Source organism: Prinia subflava, chromosome 23, assembly GCF_021018805.1.
Source record: "Prinia subflava isolate CZ2003 ecotype Zambia chromosome 23, Cam_Psub_1.2, whole genome shotgun sequence".
In the NCBI taxonomy this organism is placed as follows: Eukaryota; Metazoa; Chordata; class Aves; order Passeriformes; family Cisticolidae; genus Prinia; species Prinia subflava.
Genome location: NC_086269.1, coordinates 4,391,917 through 4,415,483, shown reverse-complemented (window position 1 = coordinate 4,415,483; position 23,567 = coordinate 4,391,917). Strand labels below are relative to the sequence as shown.

General features: G+C 46.2%; 1 protein-coding gene across 2 annotated transcripts; it reads left to right on the top strand.

The window, feature by feature from the left end:
- Nucleotides 1-1,064: 1,064 nt before the first annotated feature.
- CSDE1 (cold shock domain containing E1) lies at nucleotides 1,065-23,283 on the top strand. 2 transcript variants are annotated; one of them, XM_063418178.1, is made up of 20 exons: nucleotides 1,065-1,179; nucleotides 4,544-4,981; nucleotides 8,575-8,773; nucleotides 9,742-9,851; nucleotides 10,195-10,287; nucleotides 10,795-10,892; nucleotides 11,039-11,120; nucleotides 11,453-11,581; nucleotides 11,745-11,870; nucleotides 12,591-12,803; nucleotides 14,425-14,565; nucleotides 14,650-14,808; nucleotides 15,373-15,480; nucleotides 16,220-16,395; nucleotides 16,804-16,916; nucleotides 17,561-17,680; nucleotides 17,876-18,054; nucleotides 19,000-19,163; nucleotides 20,254-20,386; nucleotides 22,369-23,283. In XM_063418178.1, exons 3-20 carry the CDS (start codon nucleotides 8,575-8,577, stop codon nucleotides 22,414-22,416), a joined length of 2,391 nt encoding a protein of 796 aa, XP_063274248.1. In that variant the 5' UTR covers nucleotides 1,065-1,179; nucleotides 4,544-4,981; the 3' UTR covers nucleotides 22,417-23,283. The 2 variants fall into 2 exon arrangements, with proteins under 2 accessions (XP_063274248.1, XP_063274249.1); XM_063418179.1 differs by lacking the exon at nucleotides 10,195-10,287.
- Nucleotides 23,284-23,567: the final 284 nt, after the last annotated feature.

Genomic DNA, 23,567 nt, shown 5'->3' with positions numbered 1-23,567 from the left:
CCCTCTGGGGGAAGAAACTTCCTTGATCTCCAACCTAAACACCCCTTGCACAGCTCCATGCTCCATTTGCTCCTGTCCCATTCTGGATCTGGAACTGCAATCTGTGACTGTAAATAGCCGGTTGTACACAGTTCCCGACGGCTGCTGGGCATTTTCAGAACCTGATTCACTTGTGTTGGGCACTAGACTGGAGCTTCAGGGCTGGAAATGCTCTGCCTTGTTCGCAAAGCCTCAACCCCTGATTCTTCGATCCTTCAGCTCAGTGGGAGCTTCAGCGATCTCTGCCTGCCCAGCACCAGGCACTGAGGGTGTGGGTTCCTGAGGGCCTGGAGCGCCGGCTGCCCTGGCCCGGGCCGAGCTCTCCCTCCCTCAGTCGGGGCTCTTCTCTCTCTACCCTTCAGCCGGGGCTGTTGTACCCTCTCAGCCGGGGCTCTCCGTCTCCCCACAGCCGGCTCGATCTGTCCCCTCAGCCGGGGTTTTCTCTCTCTCTCTCCCCTCGGCCGTCTCAGTTTGTCCCCTCAGGGTGGGGTATTGTGTCTTCGCTCAGCCGGGGCTCTGTGCCATCACCCGGGCTTCTCTTTCCCCTCACTGAGTTTCTTTCCCCTCTATTCAGTTTCTCCCTCTCCTCTCTCGGGGTATTGTGTCTCCCCTCAGCGGGGGCTCTGTGCCATCACCCAGGCTTCTCTTTCCCCTCACTGGGTTTCTCCCTCTCCTCTCTCGGGTTTTTGTGTCTCCCCTCAGCCGGGGCTCTGTGCCATCACCCAGGCTTCTCTTTCCCCTCACTGGGTTTCTCCCTCTCCTCTCCTGGGACATTGTGTTTCCCCTCAGCCGGGGCACTGTGCCATCACCCGGGTTCTCTTTCCCCTCACTGGATTTCTCTTCCCTCTGTTGGGGTTTCTCCGTCTCTCCCGGGGTATTGTGTCTGCCCTCAGCCGTTTCTCCATTCCCAGACCGCAAGGGGGCGCTGTCCCTGGGCGCGCGCGCTGCCACCCTCACTGTGCCCCCCCACATCTCCTCTGGCGCGTGCCCGCCACCCGCCGGGCTCGGGCGCGCACGCGCGGCCCCGCCCCTTCCCCCCCCGTCCGCGGGCGGCTCTCGCGAGAGCGCCGTGATTTCTCTCCTACGTGCCGTGCCGTGCTGCTCATGGCGGCGCTGGAGCGGGGGCGCTGAGCTGTTGGGGTGAGTGCGGGCCGGACGCCGCCGCCACCCCCGCCCGCCCCGGCGGGCTCCGGGCGCCGCGGGACCCTCGCCCGCGCATCTCCGCCCGCACCGGGGCACCGCGCCGGGAGCCCCGCCGGGGTTGCGCGCGGTGTGGGGGGGGTGGTTGGGGGGTGCGGCCTACTAGGCCGGCGGTGCGGGGATGGAGCGGCGGCCGCGGGGCGCGGGGTGCGCGCTGCGCTCCGCGGGGCTCCGGGGGCCGCGGCGCCGAGGCCGCGCTGGGACCGGCCGTCCGGGGAGCCGCCGGGACTCGCGGGCCGCGCCGGGAGGGGGCGGCGCCGCGGGGGCTCCGGGCCCCGGCGGGCGGCGGGGCCGTGCGGGCGGAGGGGCGGCGGTGGCTCCCGGCGTGCCGCGCGCGGCCCCGCCCGGCGCAGCGCGGCCGCGGCCCTTTGTGTGCGGGGAGCGGCCGCCATCGCCCCCCTTTGTGTGCGGGGCGGGCGCTGCCCCCGGCCCGGCCTGCCCGCACGGCCCTGGCGCTGTCACCGGCCGGAGCCGCTCGCCCCCGCGCACCGCGGCCCCGCTGGCGGCGGCCCCGGCGCCGCCCCTCGGCGCGGCCGCCCCTCGCTCCGCCGCCTCCATCTTGGTGCAGCGCAGCGAGCGCGGCCGCGGGAGGGACCGGGCCTGGGCCGCTCCGGCGGTCCGGGGCCGCTGCTCTGCTGTCCGCACCGATTCCCAGCGCGGGGCTCGTCTCCGCACCGCACAACCCTTAAAAAATCCGGGTGTTTCTTTTAACGACTTTTTTGGGGTTTTTCTCCACACATTCTTTACAGATGTCCTTGGCGGTTCTTTAATTTTTTCCCTCAATATATGTATTTTTTCCTGACATGAAAAGGACTTCACTGCTGTGGTGGTGGCCTGTGTCACAGCTGTCACGTACTGGCTGGGGTGCCCAAGAGCCGGTGCTCAGCGCTGCTCTCCAATATCCATCTGAAAAGAGATGGAGCAGCCTGATCTCCCCGCATCTCTGTAGTGCGTGCACACTGACAACACGAAGTTTTATCTTTATTAAATTGTACCTTGGGCACGTCCCAGAGGGCTGTTTCTGAAAACACGTGCTCTGATGCACAGAATGCACGTCCTTGCAGTTGCCTCTTTTTGTGAAGGAAATGGGAAGCAGAACAATGCTGTCATCGGGTGGGTTCCATGTGGGGCTCTGTAGGCGCTTTCTGGCTGTGAGCAGCTTCATGTGACCTGCTGTCATTTAGCAGCATCTGCACATGAAAGACTTCAAGAGCGGGGCCCAGCTCTTCCCTGCCTTTGCATTAAACCTTTCAGCTGTAAATACACAAATGCAGGAGGCACTGAGACTTGGGGGCTGGGCAGCTGCTCGGGGTGTTTACCATTTGGAGGAGTATTTATAGTAGCTGAATTAAAAAGTAAAGAATTTGAGGGAGATGAGCACAGTGAGATTTCTTTTTGCTTGCATGATGTTTGCTTGATGAGCTTTTTTTTTTTTAATAGGTGTAGTAAACCCATCTCGTTATCAGATCAGATTGGCTTTTAATGGAAAGGTTTATGCCTTTACTCTATGACTGATAAAATTAGCTTTAGTCTTATTTGATCAGATGAGGAATTTTGGTTATTAAATGAAAAAGTGATCTATTTTATGGCCAGAAAAATGATAAATGTAATCTGATACGAGCTACATCTCTAGGAGAGCTCTAATAATATCAGTTTAATTAAATGAGAGAGAAGTAAGTGAGAAGATTCCAAGTGTGTCTGTGCAGTTCCTGGGGATGCAGTGTGCTCATTTGAGAGCTGAAATGCTGTCCCAAAATAACACGGTCCTGAAAGAGATTGTGGTAACAGTTGCCCCGGTGTAATGCTTTGGTGAGGGGAAAGCAGGGATACTGTTATCTTTGCAATAGCTTTGTGTCTTCTGATTTATGATATTTTATAATCTAATCTTTGGGTGCAAACCTTTCACACCAGATTTGAACAGCCTTTGCCCAGTTTATTCAGTATTTCGCGTGTGTTTAAGGGTCTGACAGGAAAACTCACTTCAGCTGGAAATTCTCAGTGGTGGCTGAAGGAGATGCTTCAGCTGGGGGAAATCACTGAAATACAAACTTGTGTAAAACTGGAGATGAGTTTGCACGTTTGGGCTTCTTGCAGTAGTTGTCTTCGCTCAGCATTTTCACTGGGGTGCGGGTGAGAGTTTGAAGTGTCTTTGCATTCAGGTTTCAGTCGAATTCAAAGCTCAGTGTAAGTTATGAAATTCACTTTCCTGCTACACTGGAGAGACAGACTTTGTCTGTATTTTTTCTCTTTTGGTGTGGGACTTCTGGAATAATTTGGGGAAGAGCTGTGCTCTGATGCTTTCTCCCTTTAGATTACTGCAGAACTGCCCGTGTATCTGTGAGGTCAGAGCTGTGCTGCTTCTCACCCGCTTTTGTCCACAAAAATATCCTCCCTTTTTGTCGCTATCTACTGAGTAAGCAACAAACTCAAAACTTGATTTCTTCTCAAGGAAGGCTTCTCTTTCTGTAAGGTTATGTTTTGTGTGGTAGGTGGCAGTTTGCTGAAACTGCTTTTCTCATGGAAAGACAAAGTGGCATTGGAAAGCTTTAGAAGGGAATTAACTGCTAACTAATTACTGGTGCAGAAAGGCTTCTCCCTGGTGTTAGCTACACAAATATCATCACAAATGTAATCAACATTTTACAAAAGCTGTTTCAGAAGTCCAGAGACTGGCTCTGTGTTATTTTGCATGCAGTGTCTGTACACATAATTGAGAAGTTTGTTATTTTTTATACAATTCTAAATGTGCTTCAGGTAACACTAGTCCTTAACTTAATCTTTGGAACAGAAGTAATCAGGAAATTTTAATTCCGTGTATATATACATCCTGTTGTTCCTATGAGGATCTCTGTGGGCACTTATATAAATCATGGCATAATTTAATAAGCACCCATATAAAGTTATTGATAGGAGGACTAAGGGTTGCTAATGAGTCAAATCCTAATGATTAAAATGAACTTGTGTTTTAATGGTACACACTGGGACCTTCCTGAAATGCCTAGGTCTGAAGAGTTTAGAATTGGAAATACCCTCTCACTGCCTTGGAGTCTACCAGTCTTTTATAAAACAATACTGGAAGTGGGAATGCCAAATATGTCTGGAAAACAGCTTTTCCTCACGTGGATTAAACCTCCTGTACTAAGGCAGGGGAAATACACCTGTTATTAGTGAGACCTAGAACTGATGTGTGAGGGGGTTTGGGATTAGATGGTGTTTAAGGTCCCTTGCAAGCCAGTCCATTCTGTGATTTGATGAGAATTTCCTTCCATGTGATACTCAGTGTGTGTCTCTCTCCTTTCTCCAGTATGAAGTGGAACAGAACAGAATTTACCACCTGAAACTGCTGCTTCAAGTTCAGATCAGGAAAAGAATATAAGTATCCCGCATTGTAACAACTCAAGACCAAAGAAGAGGCAACTTACACTGAAGAAGATACAAGGCTTGATCTGAAACAAGAAGTTTGTGCCTACTCAACAGCTTCAAAAGAGCACGTCCCGACGCTGCTATAGTAGTCTTTGTTTTCTCCAGTGCTGTAGTGAAACTGCCCAGGGCAGCAGCACTTGTATTCTCTAGAGCTTGATAGATCACCTTCTTTTGCTATCTTTTTTTCTTTCTCTTTTTGTCTCTCTTCCTTTTGTTCCCTTTTTTAAAAGAATAGCAGTCTTCATCCTTAGAAACTTGTGCTGAAACAGAAGAATCGGCAAATACTACTGAAAGTGCAATATTTGAATATCACTGCGAGGTTGGTGCTCATGGTGGAGAGTTACAGATGTATTTTTGAACGTGGTTCTTACTAAGGTTTTAACAAAAGGGGATGGGGTTGGTTGGTGGTTTTTTTAATAGTTCTTAATAATAAATTCATTTAATAGTGAGGCCCTGGCACAGAGTGGCTGCCCCATCCCTGGAAGTGTCCAAGGCCAGGCTGGACAGGTCTTGGAGCAGCCTGGGACAGTGGAAGGTGTCCCAGCTCATGGCAGGGGGTGGGACTGGCTGATCTTTAAGGCCCTTTCCCACCCAAAACAATCAGTAGTTCCATGACTCTGCTGTTATGTTCATTTAGTATGGTGAATTCATAGTACCTGCAGTGTGGTTCTATTTAACACTACTTTATAACCCTTGAGAGCTGATTATTGGTGTTGCTCTCCTCTAGTAACAATAGGTTTGTGGTTCTGATCCCTTTTCTCAAATAACTTCTCTTTAGTCTTTTAATCTTACAGCACAGGTATTTTTTTTCTTCCTCTGAATATTTCTTTTGGTGAGGTTAGTACTTCATATTCCAGTTATAAGACATAGGAATTTGACAATTATCTGGAAAAGCTGCTGATGCTTTATAGTATCTTTGTACAGCAACTTTTAGTGCCACCTGAGGAATCTTTGAGCTGCAGTTGTCAGGCTTGAGAGGACTGGTGAGGAGTTCTTTGTGCTGTGCTGCTGATGCTCCTTTAGACTCAAACTGTTCAAACCATGCCATGCAGTGGTAGTCTGAGCTGAAGGTGAAGCACTGTGGCTTTCTAACCCTAAGAGAGGCTATTCTGAGCTAAATTTTAAGCTTGATTTCTGTCATTTTCTCTGTCTGGTGTACCTTTAGCTCATGTTTGGGGCAGGTTGTCTGTTTCTTCCCTCTATGGGAGGTGAGGTGTCCCTTTGGTGACTCACAGAAGCCTTTGGCAGGCTCATTCCAGCTTCCAGAACGGGTTAATGCTCTGGCCTGTAATTCTTCTGGGAGAAGGTATAATAACATATCATTTTCTCTTCCCCCAGTCACCCTACTTGCAGGACCAGTTTATTTTTGAAAAGTATTTCAAACTCTAGGATAGCTTAAAACACTTCAGCTGCTGTGTTCCCACAAGGAGATTTTCTTGTGTGGAGTGTCCTGGGGTTGCCTTCCTCAAAAGATGAGGATTGTTATCTTGTGATGATGCTGACAGGAACTAGTCAGTAATCTTAGCAGCTTTATCAAGTGCTTTTTTTTTTAAATACTCAGAGAAAATGTGTCCTTTAAACATAATCTAGTGCATAAAAAAGATGTGACTGTTGTTCCTTTTATCCTATGAGCAGCTTAGGCTGGGCAGGAGTGGAAAGATCTTTGCTGAGGCAGCAGGTACCCCAGAGAGGTGGTGGAAATTCTCTTTGGAGGTGTCCAGGGCTCAGCTGGACAAAGCCACGGCTGCCTTTGGTGGCAGGAGGCCTTTGAGGAGGATGGGCTGGAGCTCTCTGTGTGTCTCTGATGGGGTCTTGTCTCTGATTCATTGTTTTCTGGCAGCATTTCATGAGTTGAACAAGTTAAAGGGTATTGATCTGTGCCCTTGCTGCAGGTTGGTTGGGTAAGAATAAGAGGGCAGCATTGATTAAAATTTAGAAATTATTAAGAATTTTTAAGGGAAAGGAAAGTGAGGTGTAGAGCAAGGAAATAAGCAGGGCATGTTACAGAAATGATATCACAGCAGATTTAGCAGTTCAGTGAATTTTTAAAGAGCCTTGGGCAGTAACACTGTGCTGTGGAAGTGCTGACCAGAGCTGTGGCATGGACACCATTACAGTGTCCTGGCATCCTTTGGCCCTCTCAGATCACTCCCCCACCTTCTGTCATTTGTGTTTTTCTTCATCTCCATCTACCCCATGTGGGTCTGTACTAGAAAAGGGGAGATGACCTCCTCTTGGAGGTAAAATACTGCCAATCTTTACTTTGTATGCTTGTTCCCAATTTATTTGTTTAATGTCAGTCTCCAAGACCAAAGATTTCTGCCCAAGAACTTCACAGCAGGTTTTTTTTTGATAGTCTTTGATCACTTTTAAACTGATTTCCAAACAGCAGAATAAGAATGCTGTGCCTTCTAATACATTGAGTAACTCACTGGCTGTGTTAGAGTGAGAAACATGACCCTTTTACAAGTTACTCAGGTGTCTTTTATCTCCATTAAACACATTGCTGAGTAATTTTTAATCTCTCTGCTTGTTGCAGCAAGAAACAGAGAACTCACTCTGTTTCCAAATTAAAACCTCTGGAAACTAACAAATAATCCTGTATATTTTAAGATGAATATTGACTGTGTGGAGGGGGAAGAGGGTTGCTTCAGTTGTCTCTCTGGAACTGCAGTGTTTAGTGAGATGAAATACATTTCATCTGATTTAATTGCTAACCTGTAAGTCCAAGTGGCCTGCTTTAAAAAGGAGATTTGTACATCAAAAAAGCCAATGAGTTGGTAAAGGGATTGGGAATGTTTCAAGGCTGAATCTGTGACTTGAAAAAGAAAAAACACCCCATAAAATAAAATGTTTTAATAGATGTCAGTCAATTTAGCAGTTCATTACACCTTTAGTGCTATTTTCAAATTTTCAGTGTCTTTCTAGCACTTGAGCTTCTATGCCACAGGAATGTTAAATTCTGGTTATTAATTCCATTCCTGTGCAAAACTGTTTAATTACTTAATACCACTTTTTAGTATGAAAGACTGAACACATGAACTAGGGAGAAACTATGCAGGGATTTGAACCTAATTGTGTTGATTCAGAACTGTTGCATTTTCCTAATCACCTGTTTAATTTGGAAGAGCAGATACTTCAGATATTTTCAGCCTCTGGTGTGAAACAGTGAGTGTGGGAGTACTTTGAGGTGTAATACTTGAAAAATGCCAGAAGTCTGTTTTGTTCTAAGCAAGCTTTGTTTTGGTGTTACAATTCTGGCTTGTTTTATAAATATGTTGTCTGTATAAATTTTAAGGATTATTGTGCTACAAAAGCTCAATTCTTTTGGTGGTTTTACTCTGTTTTAAGAACAGACTAAAATTTAAAAACAAATTTTAGTACTGTGTCGATACCTTACACAAACTCTTTGTGTTGGTGCCTTGGGAAGGCTGATGTGAAACAGAGACTGGACAGAGCTAGAGAATAAAGAAGGTGTTTATTGAAAGGCCTTTAGGATTCACCTTGGGCAGGACAAGAGCCTGACCAGGGTTATACCCAAGGTGGACCCAAAATGGACTGGTCATGAGATCTCACATTTTTATGAGTTTTGGTCCATTTGCATATTGATATTTAATTGTCCAATTACAGCTTCAGGTTGTGAGGTCTCATCTTTCTTGTTTCTCCCTCCAGCCACCCTTGTTTGTGCTTTTGGGCTGAAAGTTGTCCTTGGTGTGCAGCAGGAGAAGGATTTGTTTTGTGTCCCTGCTGTGTGCAGAGCTGAGTGACCCTGAGTGTGAGCTCAGAGCTGCACCCTGGGCAGCACAGAGTCTGGAACACATGAAAGCTCAGCCTTAGGACAGCAGAGTTACTGTGCTGTGGGGATGTGAGGGGAGGAAGCTGATGCTCAGTGCTGTTCTTTGTCTGTCCCAGATGAGCTTTGATCCAAACCTGCTCCACAACAATGGACACAACGGGTACCCCAATGGTACTTCGGCAGCGCTGCGCGAGACCGGGGTCATCGAGAAGCTGCTGACCTCGTACGGCTTCATCCAGTGCTCCGAGCGGCAGGCCCGGCTCTTCTTCCACTGCTCCCAGTACAACGGCAACCTGCAGGAGCTCAAAGTGGGAGGTACCTCAGCTTTGGCACCAGCACCATCTCTGGCACTGGGCACAAAACACCCTCTGCTGCTGCTGGGGCTGAACCGCGGGTGGATAATTCACTGCTGGTGGCCGGAGCCCTTCCCGGCACCTTGAGCAGCGTGTGGTACAAACTGTGGTGGGGAAGGAAAAGCTGCAGTGTTAGGTCAAACTTGTTGGTACAAACTGTGGTGGGGAAGGAAAAGCTGCAGTGTTAGGTCAAACTTGTTGGTACAAACTGTTGTGGGGAAGGAAAAGCTGCAGTTTTAAGTCAAACTTGTTGGTACAAACTGTTGTGGGGAAGGAAAAGCTGCAGTTTTAAGTCAAACTTGTTGGTACAAACTGTTGTGGGGAAGGAAAAGCTGCAGTTTTAAGTCAAACTTGTTGGTACAAACTGTTGTGGGAAGGAAAAGGTGCAGTGAGTGTTAAGTCAAACTTGTTGGTACAAACTGTTGTGGGAAGGAAAAGGTGCAGTGTTAGGTCAAGCTTGTCTAGCTGAGATGGAGGTAAGTACTCAGACTGTGGGAGAGTTTACCTCTTGTGCTCCCTGTTTCTTTGTTTTGAATTAGTTTGAGGATGGCCAAGTTTTTTTCAGCGTGAGGAGGCTGCAACTCCATGCTGATAATTACCGTGAGAGTGAAGTTTCTAAACTGTTTCATGGCCTTTGTTGTGTTGTCTGAACTCCAGTGTGGAGTCTGCTGTACAGCGAGCAAGGCAGGGGGAGGGAATTGCTGTGGAATTACACCAGAACTGTTCATTGGCAACAGGAGATAATAAGCAGAATAACCAGAAAATTTTTGCAAAGCCTGTGTCCTTCCTTGGCAACAAAAGGACCTGAGTTCTACCTGACTGTGTTTGGCTACAAGCATTGAATTAAAGTCAGCCATTTAGTGATTTTGGTAAGAAACCCCAGTCCCAGCCAGAGCTCTGACAGCTCTGCAATGTTTGATTGTCTTGCAGACGATGTTGAGTTTGAAGTGTCTTCTGATCGCCGAACTGGAAAACCCATTGCTATTAAACTGGTGAAGATAAAGCCAGAAATATTACCTGAAGAACGAATAAATGGACAAGTTAGTGCCTATTTTCTATACCTGCATCATTTCCATTCTTTACTCCAGTACAGAAAACTGGGTTAATTTAGCATGGATATTAAATACCTTCAGTACAGTTACACTGAAATATGTTTCATTGTGCTCTGATAAAAATTCAGAGTTCACTTTACTCTGACTCAGCTCAGCCTCTTACTTGGCTCCAAACACTTCTTAGAGCCATGAGGGGTTCTGTGAGACTTAAAAGTTGCAGTGTGGCATTCCCTGCTGAGTATGTAGTAGAGGATACTAAAATTCATTTTATGTACAACAATGCCACTGCTGAAATGACTAGCAATGGATTTTTTTTTTTTTTGACTGGTAGGTTGTGTGTGCTGTTCCTCACAATTTAGAGAGTAAATCTCCAGCTGCCCCGGGTCAAAGTCCAACAGGGAGTGTTTGCTACGAACGTAATGGGGTAAAGCTTGTGTATTTTACTTGAACTCTTCACTGATCCATCACTGTGGTCTATAAGAAAAAAACAACAAAAAAAGCAGTTTAATGCAGGCAATTGACACTGCACTGAACTGTGCAGTTTTTGGCCAAAAAAAAAAAAGCATGCTTTGGTAATTACTACAAAAAATAATGTTATTTAGACAGTTTGCTTGCTTATATCTGTGGAGAACTTCCTAGAGCCAAATAGATGTTCTCTTTTAAACTTGATGAAGTTCATGCATCCTTATCTTGAATTTTAACATTCAGAAATTGGCCTTTAAAAATGGTCATGTACAAAACCTTTCAAGTTAAGCTGCTTGTTACATACTCACCAAAACAGCACGATGGAAAAAGAATGTTTTGCATGCCATGTTTATTATTGTTGCTTTTCTCACTAAATTAAACAGATATTGTTACTAAAATTGTGTTAATCTTTCTTGGACACAACTGTTCTGCAAATAGAGTAATTTTAGTTAATGTTAATTTACAGGAAGTATTTTACCTGACTTACACCCCAGAGGATGTTGAAGGAAATGTACAGCTGGAAACAGGAGATAAAATAAACTTTATAATTGATACAAATAAACAGTAAGTTGGTATTGCATTTCTGGCTTCATATTCTATTTTAGTAGTTAGGCAGAATTTATACCTATTCCAAGAACTATTATATGAAATACAATCTTAATTTTGTTTCAGTTTTGAGTTTACAGGTTTTTTGTTCTATTTTTCTCTAGTACTGGTGCTGTAAGTGCTCGTAACATTATGCTATTAAAAAAGAAACAAGCCCGCTGTCAAGGAGTAGTCTGTGCCATGAAAGTAAGTGATTTTGAGTTTCATTTGGAAATGAAATGCTGTTTTGAAGAGTGCTGTTCAAAGTAATATTTAAGTTGTTAACAGCTGTTAAACAGCTTGGGCTGTGGGTGTAAATTGTGTGAACTGGTTTAAACAGCTCATCTTTGATACTGTTTTTCTTAACAAAGAAAGTTCCATTTATTTCTGTTTATGTATTTCTTGTGGTAGTAGCTGTGTACACCTCCAAGTGCTGTGCTGGGATTCAGAGTCTGTTTTGTGTTTAACAGAACCTGTCAAATAATTATTGGTATGTTCCAATAGTGGACAATTAAACACTTTTTTTTTTCTGTTCACAGGAAGCCTTTGGATTTATTGAGAGAGGTGATGTCGTGAAGGAGATATTCTTTCATTATAGTGAATTTAAAGGTGACCTAGAAACCTTACAGCCTGGTGATGATGTGGAGTTTACAATCAAAGACAGAAATGTAAGACGAAATCCAGTAAAACGGAAGCCAAGGGAATAACTGCACTGCTCTCTGCTTTCCTCAGCTTTAAAAAAGGGGGGAGGAGGTTCACTGAGGTTCATTGGGAAATATCTCTTACTTTCTCTCTTTCCTTTGAGTGTTTGACTGATTTTTGTGCTCTTAGGGTAAAGAAGTTGCAACAGATGTTAGACTGCTGCCTCAAGGAACTGTCATTTTTGAAGATATCAGCATTGAACATTTTGAAGGAACTGTAACCAAAGTAATTCCAAAAGTACCCAGCAAAAACCAGGTGAGTTTCAGTAGTTAAATAAATTTGTGTAATGCTGGTTTGGTTGTATTGAGTTCCAGTCAAACAGTTGTTCCCATTTCCCAGTACCTGTTCGCTGCATAAGCATCGTGTCAGAGTAAAGATTTACTCTTTTTCTTAATTTCAAATCCAAAGAGGAAGAGTTAGGGTAGTGGTAAATGATTGAGTGTGTGTTTTCTTTAATGTTTCAAACACTTGCTGTAAATTTTTATGGGGTTAGGACATATCTTTAAAGCAAAAGACTTGGGAAAAAAGAAAAATATTTGCTGGGATAAGCCAGATCTGTGGATTCTTGTGAGCATTAACAGTTAATGAGGCTTTTGGGCTGTAATGGTTGACTTGGAGGAGTGTTCATGAGCACTAAGGTTTTAGGTGAGTCTCTGTTAGTGTGGCAGGTTTGGGGTGTTTTGAAGGCTTAATAAGAAAGAACTCCCCTTTTAGAAGTGTTGTGAGTATGGTTATAAACTTCACTCTTGAAATAGAGAGAATTCCTTCAGCAGGGCATGGCTGGGACTTAACAAACCTTCAAGCCAACCAACAGCTCCAGAAGCCACCTTGCATTGGGCAAGTTCCAGATGAGGAGTGGTGGGAACAGAGCAGAGCAGGAGCCCTGAGTGCAGCAGGGTGTGCTGAGCCCTGGTGCTGCTGGCAGCTGTGCTGAGCCTGGGGGGAGCTCAGCCTCCCTGGGTTTTGTGTCCCCAGAGCGATCCGCTACCCGGCCGCATCAAAGTGGACTTTGTGATTCCCAAGGAGCTCCCCTTTGGTGACAAGGACACCAAATCCAAGGTGACCCTGCTGGAGAGCGACCACGTTCGGTTCAACATCTCCACCGACAGGCGTGACAAGCTGGAGCGCGCCACCAACATCGAGGTTCTCCCCAACACCTTCCAGTTTACTAATGAAACCAGAGAAATGGCAAGTATCCACCTCTGAACAATGCTCATTCTTGAGGGGAAGTGAAAATAAAACATGAGCTGGGGGCTGTCTACAGTAGATACAAAAGTCACTCCTGTCTTCCATGGCCTGCTCTGAAATCCAGCTCTTGCACCTGCAGCAAGCAAAGTGGAAAATTCAGAATTAATGCTCTGCATCTTTGCCTTAAAAGAATAAAATCTTAACTATTTTTAACATTTAAATGAAATTATATTAGGAAATTACACCTTAACTGGCCCTCTTGGATGGGATTGCTGGCTGGTTGTAGCAGACAGAAGTAATGTAGCCTTGAACTGACAGTTTAATATTCACATGCTTGAGTCTGAAGAGGTAATTACTCATCTTCCTTAGGGAAACTGGAAGACCCTGGGACTGCCCTGGTTCAGGTAGTGAGAAGTGTAAATAATTGGAGGAGAGTCTGTGAGCAGCTTCTGTATTTCAAGTCTTTTGGCCAATCTGAGGGTCAAGCAGAAGAACAGTAAAGAGCAGAGTTCTCAGTACAAGAAAGTCTTTGTGGATTACAGGGACTAAGATGGATGTGCTAATGAGTATTACAGAATATCTTTCATTCCTGTTACTTGGAATGTTGGTTCTGTTCCAGAGACTGTAGCTTTGCTTTGCAGTTAGGAGTTCAGTTACAGCGTTGTCACATCAGTGTGCTGTGAATTATTGTCCCTTGGCTTTAAAAAACCCTGAGTTTTGATTTATTCCTTTGAGATTTTGGGTTTCTGTCCTATAGACTTCTTGTATTTCTGCTCTGGCTACATACACCTGCCTGAGCTGAGCTGTCATGGGGGTGATAAGTGCTGGCAGCTTCTAGAAAGGTTGATTGAATTGCTGGAGTTTGTGAAAGCTGTTTAAGAGAGGAATGTTGCTGAAGGTGGAAGCTACCTTTGCATTGTCATTGAGATCCTCTAAGCTTGTCCTGAGACTTGCTAAACTCGGTATTAACTGGGTTGAAGGCAATATGTTAATGAATTCTACCCTAATTCTGGCAGGATGTGGTTACTAGGGTTTGGGTTTTTGTCAGAATATTCTGTTTATCACTCAGCATTCCATTTCTAGTGGTTATCAGTAAGGCCACTAAACTCCCGTGTCCCTTGGGAGTGTGTTCCCATAACACACCCATGGGTGTGGGAGTCTTGGTTAACAGCTTCTTTATAATTCTGTAATTTGTGACTGAAAATCTGATGGTTTTTTTCTTAAACTTTCCTCCAAACACTGATTTTATTTCCTGTTTTTATAGATGGTTGTACATTTAGTGTGTGTTTGTGTGTTTTATATGCTCCTATAGACGATGCAGTGTTTGTGGAGCTGCTCCACTGTGGGTACTGGCAGGTTCTTTAACTTCAGTCCTTGCTAGTGGCTTAAATTAATGTTCTCCACTTCACTCTTCATCATGAGTTAACTTGAGGAATGAGGTGGGAAGAGCTGACCTGCATTTCAGGTTGACCAGGGCCACGAGCACCAGGCTTTGCAAGGAAGGACATTGCACAAACCAAGTGTTTCCCCAGGATTCAGGCCCTCCTGCCAACCCTGAGACAGCTGCAGGAGGGTGTCACATAGCAGGGATCACACTGTGATTGTTGTTTGGCTGTTGCAGGGTGTGATTGCAGCAATGAGGGACGGCTTTGGCTTCATTAAGTGTGTGGACAGGGATGCTCGGATGTTCTTCCACTTCAGCGAGATCATGGACGGGAATCAGCTCCATATTTCTGATGAAGTAGAGTTCACCGTCGTTCCTGTGAGTGGGATTAAAACTATAAAATCTCAGCATTTAAAGAAATGATGCCCAGGCTGTCTGTAACGTGGTGGATCTCTTTCCCAGGATATGCTGTCTGCCCAGAGGAACCATGCCATAAGGATTAAAAAGCTTCCCAAGGGCACAGTTTCCTTCCACACCCAGTCAGAGCATCGCTTTGTGGGCACTATAGACAAAGAAGCCACTCCAGCCAAAGCCACGAGCCCAAATAAAGGCAAAGAGAAGGTAAAGCTGCTCTTCTGCTTTTGGGTAAATCTTCTGCATTCCTGCCATTGCAGACTGAGGCTGCTTCCTTAGAATCTCTTTATTCAGCTGGGTTTGGTGCACTGTTCATTCTGTATAAATGTGAACTACAGCTGATGAGAGCAGTCAGTAAAAACCAACTGCTCTGAACAAGATAATAAAAGTATTGTTAATAGTCATTAATGATCATATTGTTGTTGAGGATAATTCCCAGGAACTTGATGGGGAGTTTTTCTACCTCTCATTACATAAGATTCTAGATAAAATTATTTAAGATGAAGTTTCATGGGGGGAATCTCTTACTGTCTTGTTCTGCTGTTGTAAACAATGCCAGAATACTTAAAAGTTCCAATGAATGCTTCCTGGAACTGGTGCCAATACTTTCATTGCCTTTTAAAATAATGTCTGGTATCATTTAAAGCTCCTTACCCAGAGTTTGGTTGTGTTTTTGAGCAGTTATTATAAAACCAGAGAGTCCAATGAGCTGTGCTTGAACTGTGTGTAGGAAGCTCTTCATAGACACTGATTGCTGAATTCTGTTTTCAGGAAGCTGAGGATGGAATAATTGTGTATGATGACTGTGGAGTAAAACTGACCATTCCTTACCAGGCCAAGGATGTGGAAGGATCTACTAATCCCCAGATAGGAGATAAGGTGAGAGAATTAAGTGTACTATTGGGAAATGCTGTTCTGAGCACTGTGGGATGTGAGCTCCTCTTTGCCTTTACTTGGAACAATGGAGGACAAGGCATCTGTGTGATATCACCTGGAATGTTCTGTTTAAATGAGTCAGTATTCTGTAAGTAAAAAATATATAGGTGAAAATGGTGCCTTAGTGCGTAAATTATGCTTTTTAAACAAAGTTTTATCACTAAGTGGTCATTGCTTGTCAAGAGGAAGTTAATTAGCATAGAGACTAAGATGGATATTGAAGAGGGAGAATATTCCCTCATGAGCATATTAGCCTGAGAGACAATGGAAAGAGAAGAAGCTCGGAGATTGGGAAGAGCAACAAAACCCTCAGGAGCCATTCTAGTTACTGGTTATTGTTTCTAAAAACTGAAACCAGGAGTGAAGTGAGGCACATCCCACTGTGAGCCACGGGTGAGCACTGTAGGGAAAGGAGGTGATCCCCAGGGAGAGAAAGGCTCTCATGTCTAAGGGGTAAAAGCTGAGTGCTGGAGGCTGCCTTGCCCTGCAGGTATCCCAGGTGTGGTGCAGCTCCCTGGAATGTAGGAAATGTCAGTGGCTGACGTGGTTCTGGGAAAGCAGTGACTGGGAAATGACTTCATGGAGAGCCCAGGTGCTGCTGCAGAGATACACAGCTTCAAAATCAGTCAGGGGTTTTTTGGTGGTGGTCATGGTTTCCTTGGCATTTTTCTGTCTCCACCAGGTCGAGTTCTGTGTGTGTGAAGTGAAGAGAACCGGGCTGCAGACGGCCGTGTCTGTCAGGATGCTGGGACGCAACTACAGCTCCAAGAGGCTCCTGGGATACGTGGCAGCCCTGAAAGACAACTTTGGGTTTATTGAAACAGCCAATCATGATAAGGAGATCTTCTTCCACTACAGGTGAACGACAGTTTTATTGTTTGGGGGGAGGGGGAGGGTGTGGAGTTTTGTTGGGTTGAGTGTTAAATCCATTTGCACTTCACACACACACAGAATGTATATATATATATATGTATGTATATTTATTTTTAATATATGTGCTTAGATATCTAGTTTTATTTATCATGTTTACTGGACTGGTTCAGGCTTTTCTGTTAGTCAGAAAAAGTGCTGGTGTTCTGTGCCTCTAATTCCCAGGCCAAGAAATCCAGTTGTGTTATGTGTTTGAAATGCTCACTTTCCTCAATGGAGATTCCTTGTGAAGCAATGAGGGATTGAAATAATTTCCAATAACTGATGTGGATGTTGGGTGAGCATCACTACTGTCATGTAAATAAAAGAGAACTCTTTATCATTCTGTTCCTGTAGTGAATATTGTGGTGATATCGATAGCCTGGAACTTGGAGACACTGTGGAATACAGCTTGTCAAAAGGCAAAGGAAACAAAGTTAGTGCAGAGAAAGTAAACAAAACGCATGCAGGTAAGGCTGTACCTGGTGTTCTCTGCCTGCAGGGCTCTTGCCATGTGCTGAGGGGTGAAGTTTGTTAATGATCCATTTGCAGTTGGAGCTGAGAGCAGGAGGATGCTCAGTGTGGGGTGGTCACTGTTCCCTGGAAGCTGCTGCCTGTGTTTGCAGAGAACAGACAAGCACAGGCCAACACTTGTGTGCACAGCAGCAGTTCTGTGGAGCTTCAGTGTCCTCAGCCCTCCTCACTTGGGGTTATAAGGAGAGGCTGGGTGGCAGAACTGGCCAGATCAGCCCCTGCACCCACTGTGCTGTGCCTCACAGGGGAGGATGGCACGAGCAGGGCAGATGGGGGAGGCTGTTAAGGACATGGGGATGGCAGGAATGCAGACTTTAAGATTATTGAATGATTAATGTGAGTAGGGAATGCAGTGAAAGAGAAAGGAAGGAAACACTTTGATTTGCTTTTCAAGCTTCCTGACCTTAAGCTTCTTGAGAGAAGTTTTTGGACTTCCATGTATGAAATGTCAGTGTGATTTTGATTTGGTGTCATGCAGTGCAAAATGTTGAGTCCTGGTCAATCTGAATAATTTATTTAAATCAGTTTTAAAATAAACTGATTAAAATATCCTATTCTTCTATTCTCTGTCTCTTTTCAGTGAATGGTATCACTGAAGAAGCTGATCCAACTGTTTACTCTGGCAAAGTAATTCGTCCCTTGAGGAGTGTAGATCCCACACAGACAGAGTACCAGGGCATGATTGAAGTCATGGAGGATGGTAAGATTGGTTCTTTTTAATCAATTGTTCTTTTCACAAGTGCACAGGTTGAAAGCTCTGTAAATAGAGCTGTTGAAGATTTTATTCAAACTACAGTGAATAAAATCCACACTGTAAAAGCAGCGTTTGTAGTATTGGAAATCTGAAATCAGGTGGCAAAGGCCTTTCAGTTGTGTCTCATGCTTCCCCCCTCAGGTGAGATGAAAGGAGAGGTGTATCCCTTTGGAATTGTTGGCATGGCAAACAAAGGGGACTGTCTGCAGAAGGGGGAGACAGTGAAGTTCCAGCTGTGTGTGCTGGGCCAGAACGGGCAGACGATGGCTGTGAACATCACCCCGTTCCGCAGGGCCACCGTGGAGTGCGTCAAGGACCAGGTGAGGGCTGCAGCACCAGGGCTGGGGGTGGGAAATGGCACAGAGCAGCCCCAGATGGCACAGAGCAGCTGAGAACCACTGCAGGAACTCAGGGGGTTGTGCCCAAACAGATTGCTCTGGACCCAGCTCGGGGGAGCAGGTGTGGTAACCCACGCTGTGCCAGACTCTGGTGTGACCTGAGGAAAGGTGAGCTCAGAGCCTGCTTTGGTGCTGAACCATCACAACTGCTGGGCAGCAGATAATTCTGAAGATTTGGGTTTGAGATGTCCTAGAAATTGCTCTAACTGGTTTCTGCTGCACAGAGTATTTAAAAAATGTTCAGGAAAACGAAGCATGCACATACAGGAGAGGCTTCTTCACAGCACTAAGCAGCCAGTGATTGCAGCTCACCTGAAGTGCAAAGTCTGATCTTTGCCCTTGTTGCATCTTGGAATGATTAAGAAGTTAAATGCTGCAAATGCTTTCTGTTTTCATAGACACTGTGCAGGACTAATCTCCAGTCATTTATGGAGAGGCTCGATGAGTATTCCTGACTTATACAGGACTAGAATGGAGAATAGAAGTAAATGGCTTCTTAGGCCAGTGACAGGCTGAAAAACGGAGTGGTTGCTGATGTGTAACTTCAGGATGGAGTCTCAGAGCTTGGGGCACTGCTCTTCTCTGTTTAATACAGCTGCCAGGACTTGTGGGCAGTTTTCAGAACTTGTTCTATAGACTTTAAGATTTAAATGTGACTTTACAATGCCAGGAAGAGTGCCTGAATTTCCAGAAGTGTTGTTTCCAGACAGAATGTTCTGATCACTGCAGAAATTGCCTTTCCACTTCTGTTAGGCACCACAGTTTTGAACTTTTATTTAAAAGTAGTTAAACTACAGTGATGAGTAAGTCACTGCATCTGTCTGGATGCAGAGCAAATCAGTAACTTTGTGATGTGTTGCTTTTCAGTTTGGTTTCATTAACTATGAAGTTGGTGACAGCAAAAAGCTCTTCTTCCATGTCAAAGAAGTCCAGGATGGTGTGGAGCTCCAAGCTGGGGATGAAGTGGAGTTCTCCGTAATCCTGAACCAGCGCACAGGAAAATGCAGTGCCTGTAACGTGTGGCGTGTCTGGTGAGGCTCTGGGGTGGGAGGGATTGACCCTGGCACAGCCCAGTACAGCCCAGCACGGCCCAGCACAGCCCAGCACGGCCCTGAAGCTGGGCCTGCCTGGCCTGGGTGTTCCTGGAGCTCTGGGTTCCAGCTGGCAGCAGGGACAGCCACACCTGAGGGCTCACAGCTCTTGCAGGGGATCCAGTGCAGGCAGCAGCAGCACTGGCAGCTCTTCCTAATTACAGATGGCTTGTTCCCTTTTTAACCTATTCTTAAACTCCCCCTGTAGCAGGAATTTGGATACAGCCTTGCAAGTGGAGTTAATATTAGGGAAGCTAATGCTTTCCTATGTGGGTGCTGGCCTCTGGCCAGCCCACTCCACAGTGCTGCCACCTCTTTCTTGAAAAGCAGCTTTGATTTTTAAATAGAAAACTCATGTTTTAGAGACTGTTCTTTTTGGCATGGCATTTCTTACAAGAGATGGGTTTGGGGTTTTTTAACTATATACACACTTGAAGAAACAAATAATTTGTATTTTATTTGGGCTAGAGATAGCACTCCAGCTGTAACAAAAACCTAATATTTTTGTCTCAAAATTCTGTGTTCCCATTATCTTCAAAGATGTTAATGCTCTGCCATGATATGCTGGCAACTTGCAAGCCTTTATTATTGCAGTTAAATTACAGAGTCACAGAATGGGTTGGGTTGGAAGGGAATTAAAAAACCATATCTCCACCCCTGCCATGGGCAGGGACACCTGCCACTATCCCAGACTGCCCCAAGCCCCATCCAGCCTGGCCCTGGACACTTCCAGGGATCCAGGGACAGAGAAGCCACAGCTCTGAGCAGTAGAAATGTGGGAAATACTGGTTAGGTGTGCATGAGAGTAACTACAGGACCTCTGCTCCCTAAAGAACCTCTGGAGAGCCCTGAGCTCCTGCCAGTGCAGAGTCCAGTGTGGGCAGCAAGGTTGGGGCAGGGCTGGGCCGCCAGCTGGCTCTGCTGTCACACAGCATCAGTTCTGCAGCCTGTGAGTGCTGTAGATGCCTGTGCCAGCCTGGGGTGCCTTGCCCAGCCCAGGGTGACCCTGCCCCGTGTGTGCCCTTTGCAGCGAAGGCGCCAAGGCCGTGGCCGCGCCGCGCCCCGACAGACTCGTGAACCGCCTCAAGAGCATCAACCTGGACGACGCCAACGCGCCGCGGCTCACGGTGCTCCGCCAGCCCCGCGGCCCCGACAACTCAAAGGTACCGGCCAGCCCCTCCGAGGGCTGCAGCAGCACTGCTGCCTCTCCCAGGGCTGAGCTCCTGAGCTGCCAGCACGTGCTGTCTGCGCTGGTGTGCACTGAGCTCTGCTGTGTGAGCTCTGCTGTGTGAGCTCTGCTGTGTGAGTTCACTGGTGTGCACTGAGCATGGGCTGTGTGTGCTGCTGGTGTGCACTGAGCTCTGCTGTGTGTGTGCAGTGTGAGCTCACTGGTGTGCACTGAGCTCTGCTGTGTGAGCGTGGGCTGTGTGAACTCAGTGGTGTGCAGGGACCTCTGCTGTGTGAGCGTGGGCTGTGTGTGAGCGTGGGCTGTGTGTGAGCGTGGGCTGTGTGTGAGCGTGGGCTGTGTGTGAGCGTGGGCTGTGTGTGAGCGTGGGCTGTGTGTGAGCGTGGGCTGTGTGTGCTGCTGGTGTGCAGTGAGCTCTGCTGTGTGTGTGCACTGAGCTCTGCTGTGTGTGTGCACTGAGCTCTGCTGTGTGCGTGCAGTGAGCTCTGCTGTGTGTGTGCACTGAGCTCTGCTGTGTGTGTGCAGTGAGCTCTGCTGTGTGCGTGCAGTGAGCTCTGCTGTGTGCGTGCAGTGAGCTCTGCTGTGTGCGTGCAGTGAGCTCTGCTGTGTGTGTGCAGTGAGCTCTGCTGTGTGTGTGCAGTGAGCTCTGCCGTGTGTGTGCAGTGAGCTCTGCTCTGTGTGTGCAGTGAGCTCTGCTGTGTGTGTGCAGTGAGCTCTGCTGTGTGTGTGCAGTGAGCTCTGCCGTGTGTGTGCAGTGAGCTCTGCTGTGTGTGTGCAGTGAGCTCTGCCGTGTGTGTGCAGTGAGCTCTGCCGTGTGTGTGCAGTGAGCTCTGCTGTGTGTGTGCAGTGAGCTCTGCCGTGTGTGTGCAGTGAGCTCTGCCGTGTGTGTGCAGTGAGCTCTGCTGTGTGCGTGCAGTGAGCTCTGCTGTGTGTGTGCAGTGAGCTCTGCCGTGTGTGTGCACTGAGCTCTGCCGTGTGTGTGCAGTGAGCTCTGCTGTGTGTGTGCAGTGAGCTCTGCTGTGTGTGTGCAGTGAGCTCTGCTCTGTGTGTGCAGTGAGCTCTGCTGTGTGAGCGTGGGCTGTGTGTGAGCGTGGGCTGTGTGTGAGCGTGGGCTGTGTGTGAGCGTGGGCTGTGTGTGAGCGTGGGCTGTGTGTGCTGCTGGTGTGCACTGAGCTCTGCTGTGTGAGTGGCACAGATGACACGAAAAGAGCCACACGAGGGTGTGCAGAGCAGGAGAAAAGGGCCGAGTTTATTTACAAAACTCAATTTATACATTTCTTGCAGGGCCTGTGGATTGGAGGATGGAATTCCACCTCTCAAACCACATTGGTCAAGCCAGCTGTCAATCAACTTTCTCTTCCCACCTAGAAATATGTAAACAGTGAAAGACAGCAAAACATTGTTTATAGTATAAACTGTGAGAAAGTAAAAATTCTGACTCCAGTATGAAGAACATTACAGAAGGCTTAGAAAAGTCTTCAAAACCAGGGTGATGTGTGTTGTGTCTGTGCACAGTGCTGTGCTTTCAGAGTAGCACACGGGAGAGAAGCAGCCCACTCACTGCTGCCTCTGTTGGAGCCTCTCTGTTGCAGTTTGTCTTGGCTGTCTTAGTTTGCTCTTCATAAACCTCAGAGGTAGCAAGTGAAGTCCATTTGGTTAGACACGGCTCTTTCACACAGCGTTCTGCCACTTCTTGATAAGCAGGAGAAAAGTGTCAGGAATGTCTGTGATGTTTGGGACTACAAAGAACACCCCACAGAACCTGCTTGGTTGCTGTCTCTGTTTCTGAAGACAAACATGACTAATTAGAAAGGTGGAACAGCCCAGGCTCTGCCTCAAAGCCCAGTGGCAGTGCCAGGTTCACAGTTAGACTTGATGACTTTAAAGCCCTTTTCTAGTCTAAATGATTTCATGGCTGTGTGATGCTGGAGCTAAGATTCCGTTGTGTTTTCCTTGCAGGGATTTGGTGCAGAGAGAAAGATCCGCCAGGCTGGTGTTATAGACTGATCCCAACCCCACGGCAACATCGGGCCGCGCGGTGGGGCTGGCGAAGGGTACTGAATATCTCCCTGTTCACCCCTTCCTCCAAATTCTCAGAAGCTATTCCACCAGTTTTAACACCTTCTCATGTTATGTTTAAAATTAAATTTACGAAACCATTTTAAATTTCTGCACAGTTGCATTCTGGAGAACTTTAAGGTGGCGCCTTATAGTATCACATTTTAGAAGCTTGTTTTGAATGGTGCATTTAACGCAACTGGTAACTGCAATCTCCATTGCCTCTGTGAGTAAACATAGACAGCTCTGCTCGGGCAGACCTTGTGGAATTCTGCACTACAGTTATTATGCTTTATCCTTGTTTTTGGCCAAGGTTTATTATGCCTTAGTGCTCAGTTGCATTATCTTCCTTCCAGAGTGGAAGGAAAGACTCACTTCAGCTCACTCTGCTCAAATTCTGAGGACCATGTGAGGGTGGAATAAGTTCAGTTTCTATCAGACCTCCACAAACATTCAGATACCTGGAGTTGATGGCCAAATGTTACAGTGTTTTCCTAGTTCATTTAACTTGACTCCTTTAGCCAGTCCTTAGAGCTCAGTCTCTCCCAGGGTCGGTGGATTTTGTAGTGTTCTGGAACAGACAGTGCAGAATTTCATAAGGCTGAGGTGTGCCATCAGTGTGGTAATTTAAATATATTTAAAACAATGCACAAATCTGCTGCTGCTTAGAACACTGCAGCTTCTAAACCCAGTTTCTTTTACTGATTTAAATTTAAAAACGAAAGAAGTTGTGCCTGAAGTGGATACATTTTTTTTGTTCTTTTTGCAGCCGGCACCCAGTGTACTGTAAGAGAATAAATACTTAGGCTTTCCATAGCTGTATTGAGACTTTCATCAAGGTGAATAGTTGATGTCTGTGTGCTTTTTTTTTTTTTTTTGGTTTATTTTTTTGGTTTATTTTTTTGTTTTCAGGTTGTTTTTTTTTTTTTCCCCTCCCTTGCTCCCTCCTTCCATTTGCCCAGTCACACTTTATCAAGCAAGAAAACTGAATGATTGGTCTAAGTATTACTTTAACCAAAAAGATCAAGAGTTACTTTTTGGAATAGAGGGCAGTACTGTGGTTTGGGTTTTTGTTTTGTTGTTGATTTGTTTTGTTTTGT

Excerpts from the sequence above, each read along its gene's own strand:
- CSDE1 (XM_063418178.1), top strand. The coding sequence starts at position 8,575 with ATGAGCTTTGATCCAAACCTGCTCCACAACAATGGACACAACGGGTAC. Across the intron at positions 17,681-17,875 it reads GATTGAAGTCATGGAGGATG|GTGAGATGAAAGGAGAGGTG; the intron begins GTAAGATTGGTT and ends TTCCCCCCTCAG. Across the intron at positions 20,387-22,368 it reads GCGGCCCCGACAACTCAAAG|GGATTTGGTGCAGAGAGAAA; the intron begins GTACCGGCCAGC and ends TTTTCCTTGCAG.